General features: G+C 45.4%; 1 protein-coding gene across 2 annotated transcripts in view; it reads right to left on the minus strand.

Moving 5' to 3' along the window:
• LOC148519655 (uncharacterized) overlaps positions 1–12,380 on the minus strand; it is an 81,808-nt gene that overhangs the window by 22,377 nt on the left and 47,051 nt on the right. For both annotated transcript variants that reach the window (XM_088476320.1, XM_088476319.1), the window contains exon 2: positions 11,994–12,063. In XM_088476320.1, coding sequence (XP_088332446.1) covers positions 11,994–12,013 — 20 coding nt within the window. In that variant the 5' untranslated portion in view covers positions 12,014–12,063. The remainder of the gene's footprint in view (positions 1–11,993; positions 12,064–12,380) is intronic.

Consider the following 12,380-nt stretch of genomic DNA (forward strand, 5'->3'; position numbering starts at 1 on the left):
TCGCTCTATTCTGAATCTAAAATCTTTCTACAGGTTCATCCATGTGACCAAGTTCCGTATGGAAGACCCTATGGTCCATTATCCTGGCAATGGAACCTGGGGATTTCATGGTTCCATGAACATACAGGATCATATCTGCGTGTACCTATTGCACTATTCACCAAGGGTTTCTGAGTTTTGGCTGTTTGCATTACCATTGCCCTTTGGTCTGGAAGGAGTCCGAATACTGCCATACTTGGATGGCCTCCTGATACTGACAGTCTACAGAGGTTTTACAACATCATCTCTAGCTGACCTCTGCCTGTTCTACAGGAGCAGGGCTGGATAATCAATTGTAGATAGTCTTCTCTTTCCCCAACAAGATGATACGTCTGGTAGCGCTACTGGATTTTCTAGCAAAGGATATTTCTACCAAATCGACAGGTTTTCGGTGCTACAACTGCTTCGAAATCAGAGGGTACCCATTCACTCAGCAATGTAGGTCCTGGGGTCCATGGTATCCACCTTCAACATGGTGGAATATGCCTAGTCCCCTTTCAGACCTCTACAAAGATTGATTCTCTCCAGGTGGAACAGACAGCATCATCTTATAAGGTCTTGGGGGATCCTTCTAACTCCAGAGGTTCATCACTCCCTCCTGTGGTGGTTGAGAAAGGATCATCAAAAACAAAGGGCACCTGTTCTGGATTCCAAATTGGATCTTACCATGGACGCCAGCCTTAGTGGATGGAGGGCAGTGACAGGTCATTTGCCAATAAACATTCTGTATACAGAGCATTGCTCCAGGGCAGGCCGGTCCAGATCCAATCCGACAATGCGACTACAGTGGCCTACCTCAATCATCAGGGAGGCACAAGAGCTTATGCAGACATGAAGGAAGTGACAAGGGTTCTGATTTGGGCAGAACGTCATCTTTCGGCCATCTCGGCAATATTCATACCAGGAGTGCTAAATTGGGAAGCAGGCTTTCTAAGTTGCCATGACATACACGCTGGAGAGTGGTCTCTCTAACCGGGAGTGTTTCAGCTCCTGGTAAACAAATGGGGTCTACCAGAGATAGATCTCATGGCATCACGCCACAACCACAAGGTCCCTATGTAAGGGTCCAGGTCTAGAGACCCATCAGAGACAATCGTGGATGCACTGGGATGGGGCTTCAAACTGGCGTATCTCTTTCCTCCATTTTCCCTGCTCCCAAGAGTTCTCAGGAAATTCAAGCAGGAAGGCGGAACAGTAATACTGGTGGCTCCGGCTTGGCCCAGATGTAATTGGTTTACCGACATACAGAATTTGTCAGTAGACAGTCCATATCCTCTTCCTCTGTGGCAGGATCTGCTAACGCAGGGTCCCTGCCGACATCCGGACTTGCCCTGTCTGGCTTTGATGGTGTGGCTCTTGAAACTTCCATCCTAAAAGCAAAGGGATTTTCCAGTTCGGTTATTCAGACGATGCTTAGGGCAAGGAAGCCTGCTTCTGCCCGCATCTATTACAAAGTTTAGCATTCCTTTGGTCAATAGTGTTCCCATCGGGAATATGATCCGAAGGTATTCAGAATTTTCAGGATTCTGGCTTTTCAGCAGGCAGGATTAGACAATAGTCTCTGCGTGGCTACTTTAAGAGTGCGGGTTTCTGTACTGTCAGTCTGGTTCCAGAAGAAGATTGCTTCATTACCAGATGTTAGAATTTTTTTTCCAAGGGGTTCTGCAAGTTCAGCCTTCTTTTGTTCCACAAGTAACACAGTGGGATTTGTCTTTGATTCTTAAGGGGTTACAAGCGTCCCCATTTGAACCTGTAGATTTAAAGTGGTTGACAGCAAAGACAATTTTTGTTCTTGCTATCTGTTCTGCTCACAGTGTCTCATATTTGGCAGTGCTCTCTTGTCGCTCCCCAGGATAAAGCTGTTCTTCGTACAAGGCAGGGTTACCTTCCTAAGGTAGTGTCCCATTTTCATGTAAATGAAGAAATGTGGTTCTAGCTTTCAGGCTCCAGACCTTTCTGTAGGTGAAGCATCCCTGGATGTAGTTTGTGCTCTCCGTATTTATGTGGAGCGTACAAATTCTGTTACAAAATCAGATTCTCTTTTTGTATTATATGGTTTTCACAAACGAGGATGGCCAGACTGATCTTCCTGTCCCAAGCACGGTGACCACGCATTCAACTTGGTCTGTAGGGCTATCATGGACATTCCGTCATGGTGCCTCTGCTGAACAATTATGCAAGGCTGCCACGTGGTCTTCTGTCCACACATTTCTTAGGTTCTATGCCTTTGATACGTTTGCCTTTAAGGATGCTTCCTTTGGGCGACGAGTCCTCCTTTCTGCTCAGGAGTGTCCCCACCCTAGGGGAACTGCTTTAGGACGTCCCCATGGTATCCCTGTGGATCCCTATGGACCCCAAAGTAGAAATATAGAGCTATAGTAGACTTACCTAGATAACTCCTTTTCTTCGAGGTTCACAGGGCGACCACCCTGACGCACCTGGATTCACTGGGTGATTTTCTTTCTAACACAGATTCCCTCATCTTCTGCAAGAGTGTTTCTGGTGTACGATAGGTCTTCGTTTTCCTGCCGTTAGTCTTGTTAACGAAACTGAGGACCTATGGCTAGGGGCGGGGTATATATGGAGGAGGACCCAGGACATTCTGGGAGCCAAAGCTTTAACTGTTTGGTGCCTGGTCTTCCAACCATAATATCCCCATGGTATCCCTATGGACCCCGAAGAAAAGGAGTTATCTAGGCAAGTCTACCATAACTTTTATATTTCTTAACTCACAAAAATACGCAATTCTTCATACCAGTAATATTCTGTGGAGACTTATCATACGAGACTCTTGCGCGACTTTGTGCTAAATGTAGTCTTAATGTTCATAAAAATATTAAAATTATGTATGGATGTCATCACTATGATTTAAGTGAAAGTGAATTAATCAGTGTTTGTGTTTATACCAGATTAAAATGATCAGATTAATGTGACTGGCATACAACATTCCCCCTGCTCCTTCAGAGTGCTGGCTAAAGCGTCTAATTCAGAGTTGTACGCTAATGTCACCAATACTTCGTCTGTATATGCAGCTGCTATGCAAAGATATGCAAATGTGGCAGACATCGGGGAATGTATTGAGGCTCCCAACTGCTGGTTCGCAAATCCAAACATCTGTGTACAAGGAAACAGCATCGGTCGCAGATCCTTCGATGATAGGCCTCCTGAATAATCCTATGGTCACACAGAATGGTCATGTGTACTGAGACACTGGAGCCATGTTTACTGCGTATAGGATCGCAGACGCAGGCTGCGACTGCCCCTAAAACAATTGTGATAAGCCTGCATTCTTTGCCTCCACTCCTCGTTACCTCCCCATATGCTCTCGGACTGTCAATCACACTTCAAGTAAATAGCGACTAGGGTAATGTACCCTAACACATGCGCATTTTACTGATAATCACTCAACTGTGAAAATATTGGCATAGCATTCAATTCTTGATCAGGCCCATTGTCCTTTAATGTCAAATGCTTCAGAACTCATTGGACTGTGCTTCACAGTGCAGATGGACAATGACCCGAAGCATACTGCAAAAGCGACCAAAGAGTTTTTTAAGGCTAAAAAGTGGAATAGCCAAGTCAATCCCCTGACCTGAATCCGATTTGAGCATGTATTTCACTTGATGAAGACAAAACTGAAGGGAAAATGCCCCAAGCACAAGCAGGAACTGAAGACATTTGCAGTAGAGGCCTGGCAGAGCATCAGCGTCTGGTGATGTCTATGCGTTCCAGACTTAAGGCTGTAATTGCCTGCAAAGGATTTGCAACAAAGTATTAAAAAGTGAAAGTTAGATTTAGGATTGTTTAGTTTGTCCCATTACTTTTGGCCCCTTAAAAAGTGGGAGGCACATATAGAAACCATTGTAATTCCTACACCGTTCACCTGATTTGGATGTAAATTACCCTCAAATTAAATCTGAAAGTCTGCAGTTAAAGCACATCTTGTTTGTTTCATTTCAAAGCCATTGTGGTGGTGAATAGAGGCCAAAATATGAAAATTCTGTCAATGTCCCAATATTTATGCACCTGACTGTATGAGCAACATGCCTCACCCTAGTGAATGTCCATTTTTGCAATGCCTGTTCCCATGTACGCTTCTGGATGGTATATAATAACTTCGATAAGTACTGTCCAGTAGGTATATAATTTCCAAGTTTATGCACCGGTAGAGGGATGGTCCTATTAGCATAAAAGTTCCATATGCGGCACTCTGAGCCCTCAGATGCCCACGGCATACATAGATGGTTTGGTCCGGATAAACACAAGTAAGGACTTCCAAATTGGTATTGATTCCTTAAAAAACGGCAAGCTGGTCCAGGCTTATTATGGTATCCAGTGGGAATTCACAAGGTCACTTGTTGGGTGAGTGCAAATCACTGATGCGTTTCGTTGAACAGGTATGACCGCTTTTTCAAAAAAGCTTTCACACTCCAATAGGCTATGGGCTGCAGCCCTGTACTTGTTCACAAAAGAGAAAAAGATATAGCCACAGGCGCTAAGAAATGGATATCTAATATATACCACTATGAATACAAAATAAGTGTTCCACGCTGCTGTTTGATGGTAGCCAGCCAAAAGAATAACAAAATAAAGAAAAAAGATAGCAGCGCTGTGGACCACAAACATAAATAAGTAACTGTGAACTAAATAAATAGTAAGAAAATCAGTTCTGCCATAGAAAATTAAATTTATTCATAAATACACTAAATCAATATATTATATATAAAAAACAAAGAATTGTTGCATATAAAAAATACACTGGTGTGGGATCACCAAAGGATGTTATGTAGTATCTGCAGTCACAGACCACAGCTGATAATTAGACAGTTCAACAGAGTGGTAAATCAGTATCCCAATATTCCAGAACTGACACAAATTATAAACAAACAAAGTTGCAAAAATCTTCATACGAGTTATGGAGCATACACAAGGTCAGATTTGTCGGAGGAACGATTGAACGATTTGAACGATTTTACCAAAGTTTTGAACGATTTGAACGATTGAACGATTTTTGACTGCATTAAAATGAATGGAATCGTCCAAGTCTGACTGCAAACACATCAGATGTCAGATATCGTTATCTGACAAACGGGAACGCGCATCGTTCATCGTCCATCATTCAGGCATGTCAGATATGTCAGATTTTCCTTCAGATATGAACGACTAAACGATTTTTAAATCGTTATCGTTCAGATCTGAAGGAAAAATCTGACCGTGTGTATGCACCATTAGCTGGGGATTTTTTAGGCACCACAGCTTGTGAAATCTGTATATATTTTTAATCCACTCCGATCTGCAGAATGAATAGTCAAATAATCGGGGAGACACATATGCCTATATCATCATTCAGCTGGAATTTAATGAACGAGTAATGCCTGAACACAGCGGTGGGTGGCATGCAGCACTCAATTGTATCAAACAAATTTATGAGTGTTTTTTTTTTTTTTTTTTTTTGCGTTTTTCTATCAGTCAATATACTCCAGTCTCACCAGTCTCACTGGGAGCCAATAGGATGGTGGTCAGTAATGCTGGTCTGGCACTCACCAATAAGAGAGAATTCGTGATGAATTCCGCCTTATCTCACCACATTCCCGACTTATTAGCAGCAGTGTGCAGGGGATTCAGTCTCCCAGCGTGGCGAGGTCCGCCTGTTCTCACCTCGTTCCCGGTCCCCGGTTATTAGCAGCAGCGTGCAGGGGATCCAGTCTACCAGCGTGGCGAGGATCTGCTTGCTCTCACCTCGTTCCCGGTCCCCAGTTATTAGCCAGCAGTGTGCAGGGGATCCAGTCTCCCAGCGTGGCGAGGTCCGCCTGTTCTCACCTCGTTCCCGGTCCCAGGTTATTAGCAGCAGTGTGCAGGGGATGCAGTCTACCAGCGTGGCGAGGTCCGCCTGTTCTCACCTCGTTCCCGGTCCCCGGTTATTAGCAGCAGTGTGCAGGGGATGCAGTCTACCAGCGTGGCGAGGATCAGCTTGCTCTCACCTCGTTCCCGGTCCCCAGTTATTAGCCAGCAGTGTGCAGGGGATCCAGTCTCCCAGCGTGGCGAGGTCCGCCTGTTCTCACCTCGTTCCCGGTCCCCAGTTATTAGCAGCAGTGTGCAGGGGATGCAGTCTACCAGCGTGGCGAGGATCAGCTTGCTCTCACCTCGTTCCCGGTCCCCAGTTATTAGCAGCAGTGTGCAGGGGATGCAGTCTACCAGCGTGGCGAGGATCAGCTTGCTCTCACCTCGTTCACGGTCCCCAGTTATTAGCAGCAGTGTGCAGGGGATCCAGTCTCCCAGCGTGGCGAGGTCCGCCTGCTCTCACCTCATTCCCGGTTCCCAGTTATTAGCAGCAGTGTGCAGGGGATCCAGTCTACCAGCGTGGCGAGGATCAGCTTGCTCTCACCTCGTTCCCGGTCCCCAGTTATTAGCAGCAGTGTGCAGGGGATCCAGTCTCCCAGCGTGGCGAGGTCCGCCTGCTCTCACCTCGTTCCCGGTCCCCGGTTATTAGCAGCAGTGTGCAGGGGATGCAGTCTACCAGCGTTGCGAGGATCAGCTTGCTCTCACCTCGTTCCCGGTCCCCAGTTATTAGCCAGCAGTGTGCAGGGGATCCAGTCTCCCAGCGTGGCGAGGTCCGCCTGCTCTCACCTCGTTCCAGGTTCCCAGTTATTAGCAGCAGTGTGCAGGGGATCCAGTCTACCAGCGTGGCGAGGATCAGCTTGCTCTCACATCGTTCACGGTCCCCAGTTATTAGCAGCAGTGTGCAGGGGATCCAGTCTCCCAGCGTGGCGAGGTCCGCCTGCTCTCACCTCGTTCCCGGTTCCCAGTTATTAGCAGCAGTGTGCAGGGGATCCAGTCTCCCAGCGTGGCGAGGTCCGCCTGTTCTCACCTCGTTCCCGGTCCCCGGTTATTAGCAGCAGTGTGCAGGGGATGCAGACTACCAACGTGGCGAGGATCAGCTTGCTCTCACCTCGTTCCCAGTCCCCAGTTATTAGCAGCAGTGTGCAGGGGATCCAGTCTCCCAGCGTGGCGAGGTCCGCCTGCTCTCACTTTGTTCCCGGTCTCTGGTTATTAGCAGCAGTGTACAGGGGATCCAGTCTCCCAGCGTAGCGAGATCTGCCAGCTCTCACCTCGTCCCCGGTGTGGTTGGACAGTGTGTGGAGGATCTGGTCACCCAAATGTAGCAGGGTTCGCCTTCTCCCATTGCGTCCTCAGCTGTGTGTGGCTGATAAGAGGCGTCTGCCGTGGGGATTAGGTGAAAGCCGGACCAGACAAGATTCCGGAACGCCGGACTGACAGCTCCCTGCAGCGACCTCTGCTGCTGAGGAGCTGTCAGCTGTATAATGAGTCCCCGTCCGGGGCAGGGATCGATCATTATAGTGGTTCCCTGCCTGACCAGATCCCGGGACGCGCTGTCTGTCATCTCTCCCTCTCCCCTGGTGATAGGCTGTCACTACACGGCACTGCACAACAGCCGGACACAGCTTCTTAGCAGCAGAACTGGTCCGTTCCGGCGTCCCGGCATCTGGTCCGGCAGGGAGCCACTATAACGAACACTCCCTGCCTGTCACTGACACACCCACCGGAGGGGGACTCGCATTATACAGCTGACAGCTCCTCAGCAGCAGAGGTTGCCGCAGGGAGCTGTCCCAGTCCAGCGTTCCGGAATCTTGTCCGGTCCGGCTTTCACAGATAACCCCTGCCGTGGGTCAGTTAGCTGCGTCCTCGGCTGGATAGCTGGTGAGCTCCTTCACCGGACAATCAGTGGAAACGGAGGCTACATAGCACAGCGATGTTCAAACACAAAGTATAATTCACTAACCAGTTTCTTCCCAACAGGGATTTCCTCAGAGGGGTGTGAATACATTAAAATTATTGATTCAGAGACGTATGCAAACCCGGTGATTTATGTACATCTCCGATGGTAGGGCATCCACACATCCGCTGAACAGATTTTGCAGGAAGGCCCCCCAGAAGCAGTATTACTGACATGCTGCGGCCGTTTGAGGGCGGGGAGGGGGTGGCGCCGGCCTGCGTTCCCAGAAACAGCGGCGTGTCACCCCCATTTCCTGGGAGTGCTGAGGCGTCAGAGGACGAAGATTTTGTGGCCTCACAAGCGGGCAGGAGGCAGCCAGTCTGAGTAGGCTTCAGCTTACTCCAATGTTTCCAGCATCATCCATCTATCAGATGCTGCATCTGCGGACAAAGCACTCTGATCGCAGATGCTGACAGGAGTCCTCTTTTTCTCCTCCGATGCCTCCTGTTGCATTAGCATATTTCCACATCGCTGCTGCATCCAAAGACATAGCAGCAATGTGCCCAGAGCTATGTAACCTGGTATAGGGAGGTGTGACTGCACAGATAATACACCTGCTCTAAGGTGTCATTTTCAAAGTAATATTTGATCTTTCATATATTACTTTTATTGAACCACAGTTATTCCTCAAATCTTTGAACATATTACATTCAACTTTACAATATTACTTTACTTGATTTAGAGGACGACTTTGTAATCTATGAAGTTTAATGGTTATTTATTATGGTTATTATGGTAAGCATTCATTTTAATGCATGCTTCTTGCTAGTTCTACCCTTTTGCTTAAAAATAAGGTGATCTGTGATATAGCTGTAAACACTGTATTGGTCTGTAGAAACTCTCTGAAGGAATAAGTATAACTATCATCAAAACAATCACAACGGCTACATTATACAGCTGTTGGTAAATGTTATGACTATAAGCTGCTTAATTAATTTACTTTGATGACATACCCTATACATGGTCAAGTTACCGTAAAATTATTCATAAGAAATGTCCTAAGAGTAAACAAGGAAGACGCACAAATGTGATTTAATAGAGGTTATTTATATTGCAACATTGTTTGTGCTGCATCCTGGACCTGACAAACACTTTTCCCCATTGGCTGAAGGGTCATTAAGTTTGAACTATCAAGTCTGTCAGAACATGAGCTCACAGCTCTGGCTGCGGGAATTGTAAATTTTTTGTGTGTCTGACAAAGCACAATTTGCTTGTTGCTTTACAAAATGAGAGACCTCTAGTATAAACAGAAAATGCAAATAAGTAAAATATCGTTACAAAGTCTCAAATAAACAAGACACTCTTCTGGATCCAGATTATCTTACCACCATATATTATGGTTCCCTGAAATTCTGTTATATGTGGTACAGTCCTAAGCACCTGTCTATAAGAACTTCAACATGCTGTATATTGGTTGCGGCTGGTTTAAACCAAATGTTTTTTTTTTTTTTGAACAAACGACTCTGTTTTTTTTTAATATGCTGTGACTACAGGCACGGTGCAGTGACTTCTTAAAAAAAAAAGCCTATTATAAGGGAATTCCCCTGGTATTACTCCACATTCTTGTTGCTTATGGCAGTGGTTCCCAAACTTTTTTAAACCACAGCGCCCTAGAGTATCAGCATTGTTTTCACGGCACCCTTAAGGCAAAGGATTCTTACTGAGAAATTTAGAAAAAAATGTAGTAAAGTGAAGTAAATTGTGCTTATGTCAACCTTTGGTTTAGTTATGTGGTGGTGGACAGGTTTGCGCTTACGTTTGTCCACATATAAACATTACATTGACCATAAATAATTTGATTTGGTGCTGGACCACCAACCTGAGGCACCCCTGCAAGTGTCTTGAGGCACCCCAGGGTGCCATGGCGCACAGTTTGGAAACCACTGGCTTATGGTCTTCATTTGTGTGAGCTGAACCAATACAGTAAATTCACACACAACAAAGAAATAGGGAGTGTGGAAGAGTGAACCAGATCAGAGGTACTAAATCTGTCTAGCATCAGCTAATAAACCACAAACCCTTCCCCTAACCATCCTATAGCACAGGAGAAAACCACAACTTGGGGCCGTATTCAATTTGAGGCGTTAAGTCCGGATTCGCGGTAATTTACCGCCGATGATGTTATTATCGCCTGTTTTAGTTTTCCTCCGTATTCAATTTGAAAGACTTTCCGCCTAGCCATTAAGTCAATGCAATGTAATAGGCGGTAAAGTATCGCCTATGAATGGCAGGCGCTAAAAAGTGCAGAATTGGGGTTTTGGGGTGCAACATTTTGGGAACCCCCGTGCAGACTTCAGACAGTCTCCCAAAGGTAATCTGTGTCAAAAAATTTTTTTAAAAAAATTAAGGGCACCCCAAAAATTTACTTTGAAAAAGGGGGCAAAAAAAAGTTGGGGTACAAACTTAAAAAATAGGGAACTTTACTCTGGGGAGGTCCCCAAGTATGTCCCAAGTATTTTTTTGATTGCAGGTGTTTGCGGCAGGAGGGTTTTTCACGATTTATTAAAGTCACTTTAGCAACTTTAAAATATCCTGACCCCATTTTCAAGTACCCCAAATTTGATGCCCATAGTTATTTTGCCCCCCAAAAACTTCTAAATGCTCTTCTGCATCACCTTATGCAAAGTCGCATTTATGCACCTGCCGCGGCTATTAGAAACCCTGACTTCCTTCAGTAGTAAAAAATGAGGGTACCCATAGTGATCCCCTATGTCTACACATCTTTAGGGGGGTCCCTAGAATATTTCCCAAAAATTCCAGTTTTTTTGAAGCTGTAAAAAAAATTTGTAAAAATTTACAAAAAAAATGACATAAGGTCCCCCTCCAAAAGCCAAACCAGCCCCAGGCTTGCCGGCCAGTGGTGGTTTCTACAAATACGGGGAACAAAATGTGTAGGGTTCCACCGTATTTTAGAAACCAACACCAGGCTGCAGGGACTAGTGCTGGTTTTAAATATAGGGGGCAAAAAAGACGTGGGGTACCCCCTATATTTAAGACCAGCACCAGACCCAACCGACTGGGGTGTAATGCCACAGCCCGGAGACCCAATCACCAGGGCTCCAGGTCCAAAGCATTACACCCAAAGTCGGTTAGCGCAAGCCGGTGATCTCGGGGGAACGGGGATCCCCCAAAAAAGGATCCCCCCTCTCCCGAGCACCACAGGCTTACGCTAAAGCCTGGGGCTCATCCCCATACCCCTGGAGCGGTGGGTATGGGGGTAATAGGGGGGCCAAATAATGTAACACTCTTGTACTTTAGAGTGGAACTACAAGTGCTAGCATGCCTGCCATTTTGCACTTGTGGAACTACAAGTGCCAGCAGACATGCGGCACCTGTAATTTCACTGTAAAATAGTTAAAAAAAAGACAAACACACCGTGACAGTATAACTTTATTACACACACCTACCCATTCACACATACTTGCCTATACCAGATGTTCGGTCCCCTTCTCCACGTAGAGTATCCAAAAAACATGGCCCTGCAAATAAGAAATCATACTCACCTATATCCTAGGGCTGGTCTCCGCAGTAATCAGCGTACTTGGCAAAAAAAAAAAACCGACTACACGACCCACGAACAAGCTATGAGTATGTGTGTTGCCACACATACTCATAGCTCCCGAATGCCGAATGCATCCACGGAGCTGGCAGTCCCGAGAGCCAATCAGCGGCTGCGCTGACTGTAGAGCGGCCGCTGATTGGCTCCGGCTACTGACAGTTCCCACGTGGGCGAGTCATACCAGGGTTTCAAACCCTGATTAATTTCAAACCCTGATATTGATGAAAGTTATTAGTATCCATTTATATGAAGCATATTGAATTTTGAGTTAAACGTTAGGGGCCCACACTGAAATTTTTCCATCTTGATTAGGCAGATACCAAATGATACTGCTCTCAGTAAATCACATTTTCCACTGCAGAGAAAATCTACTACTAAATCAAAGGCCACATATGAAGCTTACAGCCCGTTCATATTGAAACCATGTGGGAATGACAAGGAGATTATGGTGATGATTTGAAACGTACAACTTATTAATACTTTCCAAGGCCTGGAAGTAAAGTGCCTGCAAAATGTTCAATAAACATACACTATTAATATATATGCAACAATTGCATTGCTGTTCCTGTAGCTAAATATATAAAATAATGTAGTACTTACATATACCAGTACAGTTCCATTGTCTCTCTATAGCGATTTTCAGAGGCAGCTCATTTCAGCACTGATGATCCTAAAGAAAAAAAACAAAACTGGTGTTTAACACATACTGTTCAACTTTATACGTGATCAAAGAGATCCACTTGAGATTTAATATAAAGAGACTTTTTTACAAATATATAAGAACACATTCCTCAGCTGACTATCAAACATACTGTAAATATTAATGACTAAAACACATCATACTGTAGATACATGTTAAATGCAACTCAAACAGACCTTTTTAGATCCACTTGTGGTTTTTTATATTTGTATTATGAGAGTGGAGTGCAAGGGTGCGCCTATTATGTACTGTGTGGAACACTTGGGCGTATTTTACTGCATAGTGAC

The sequence above is a fragment of the Taudactylus pleione genome, unplaced genomic scaffold, assembly GCF_031769625.1.
Source record: "Taudactylus pleione unplaced genomic scaffold, aTauple2 ptg000186l, whole genome shotgun sequence".
Taxonomy (NCBI): Eukaryota; Metazoa; Chordata; class Amphibia; order Anura; family Myobatrachidae; genus Taudactylus; species Taudactylus pleione.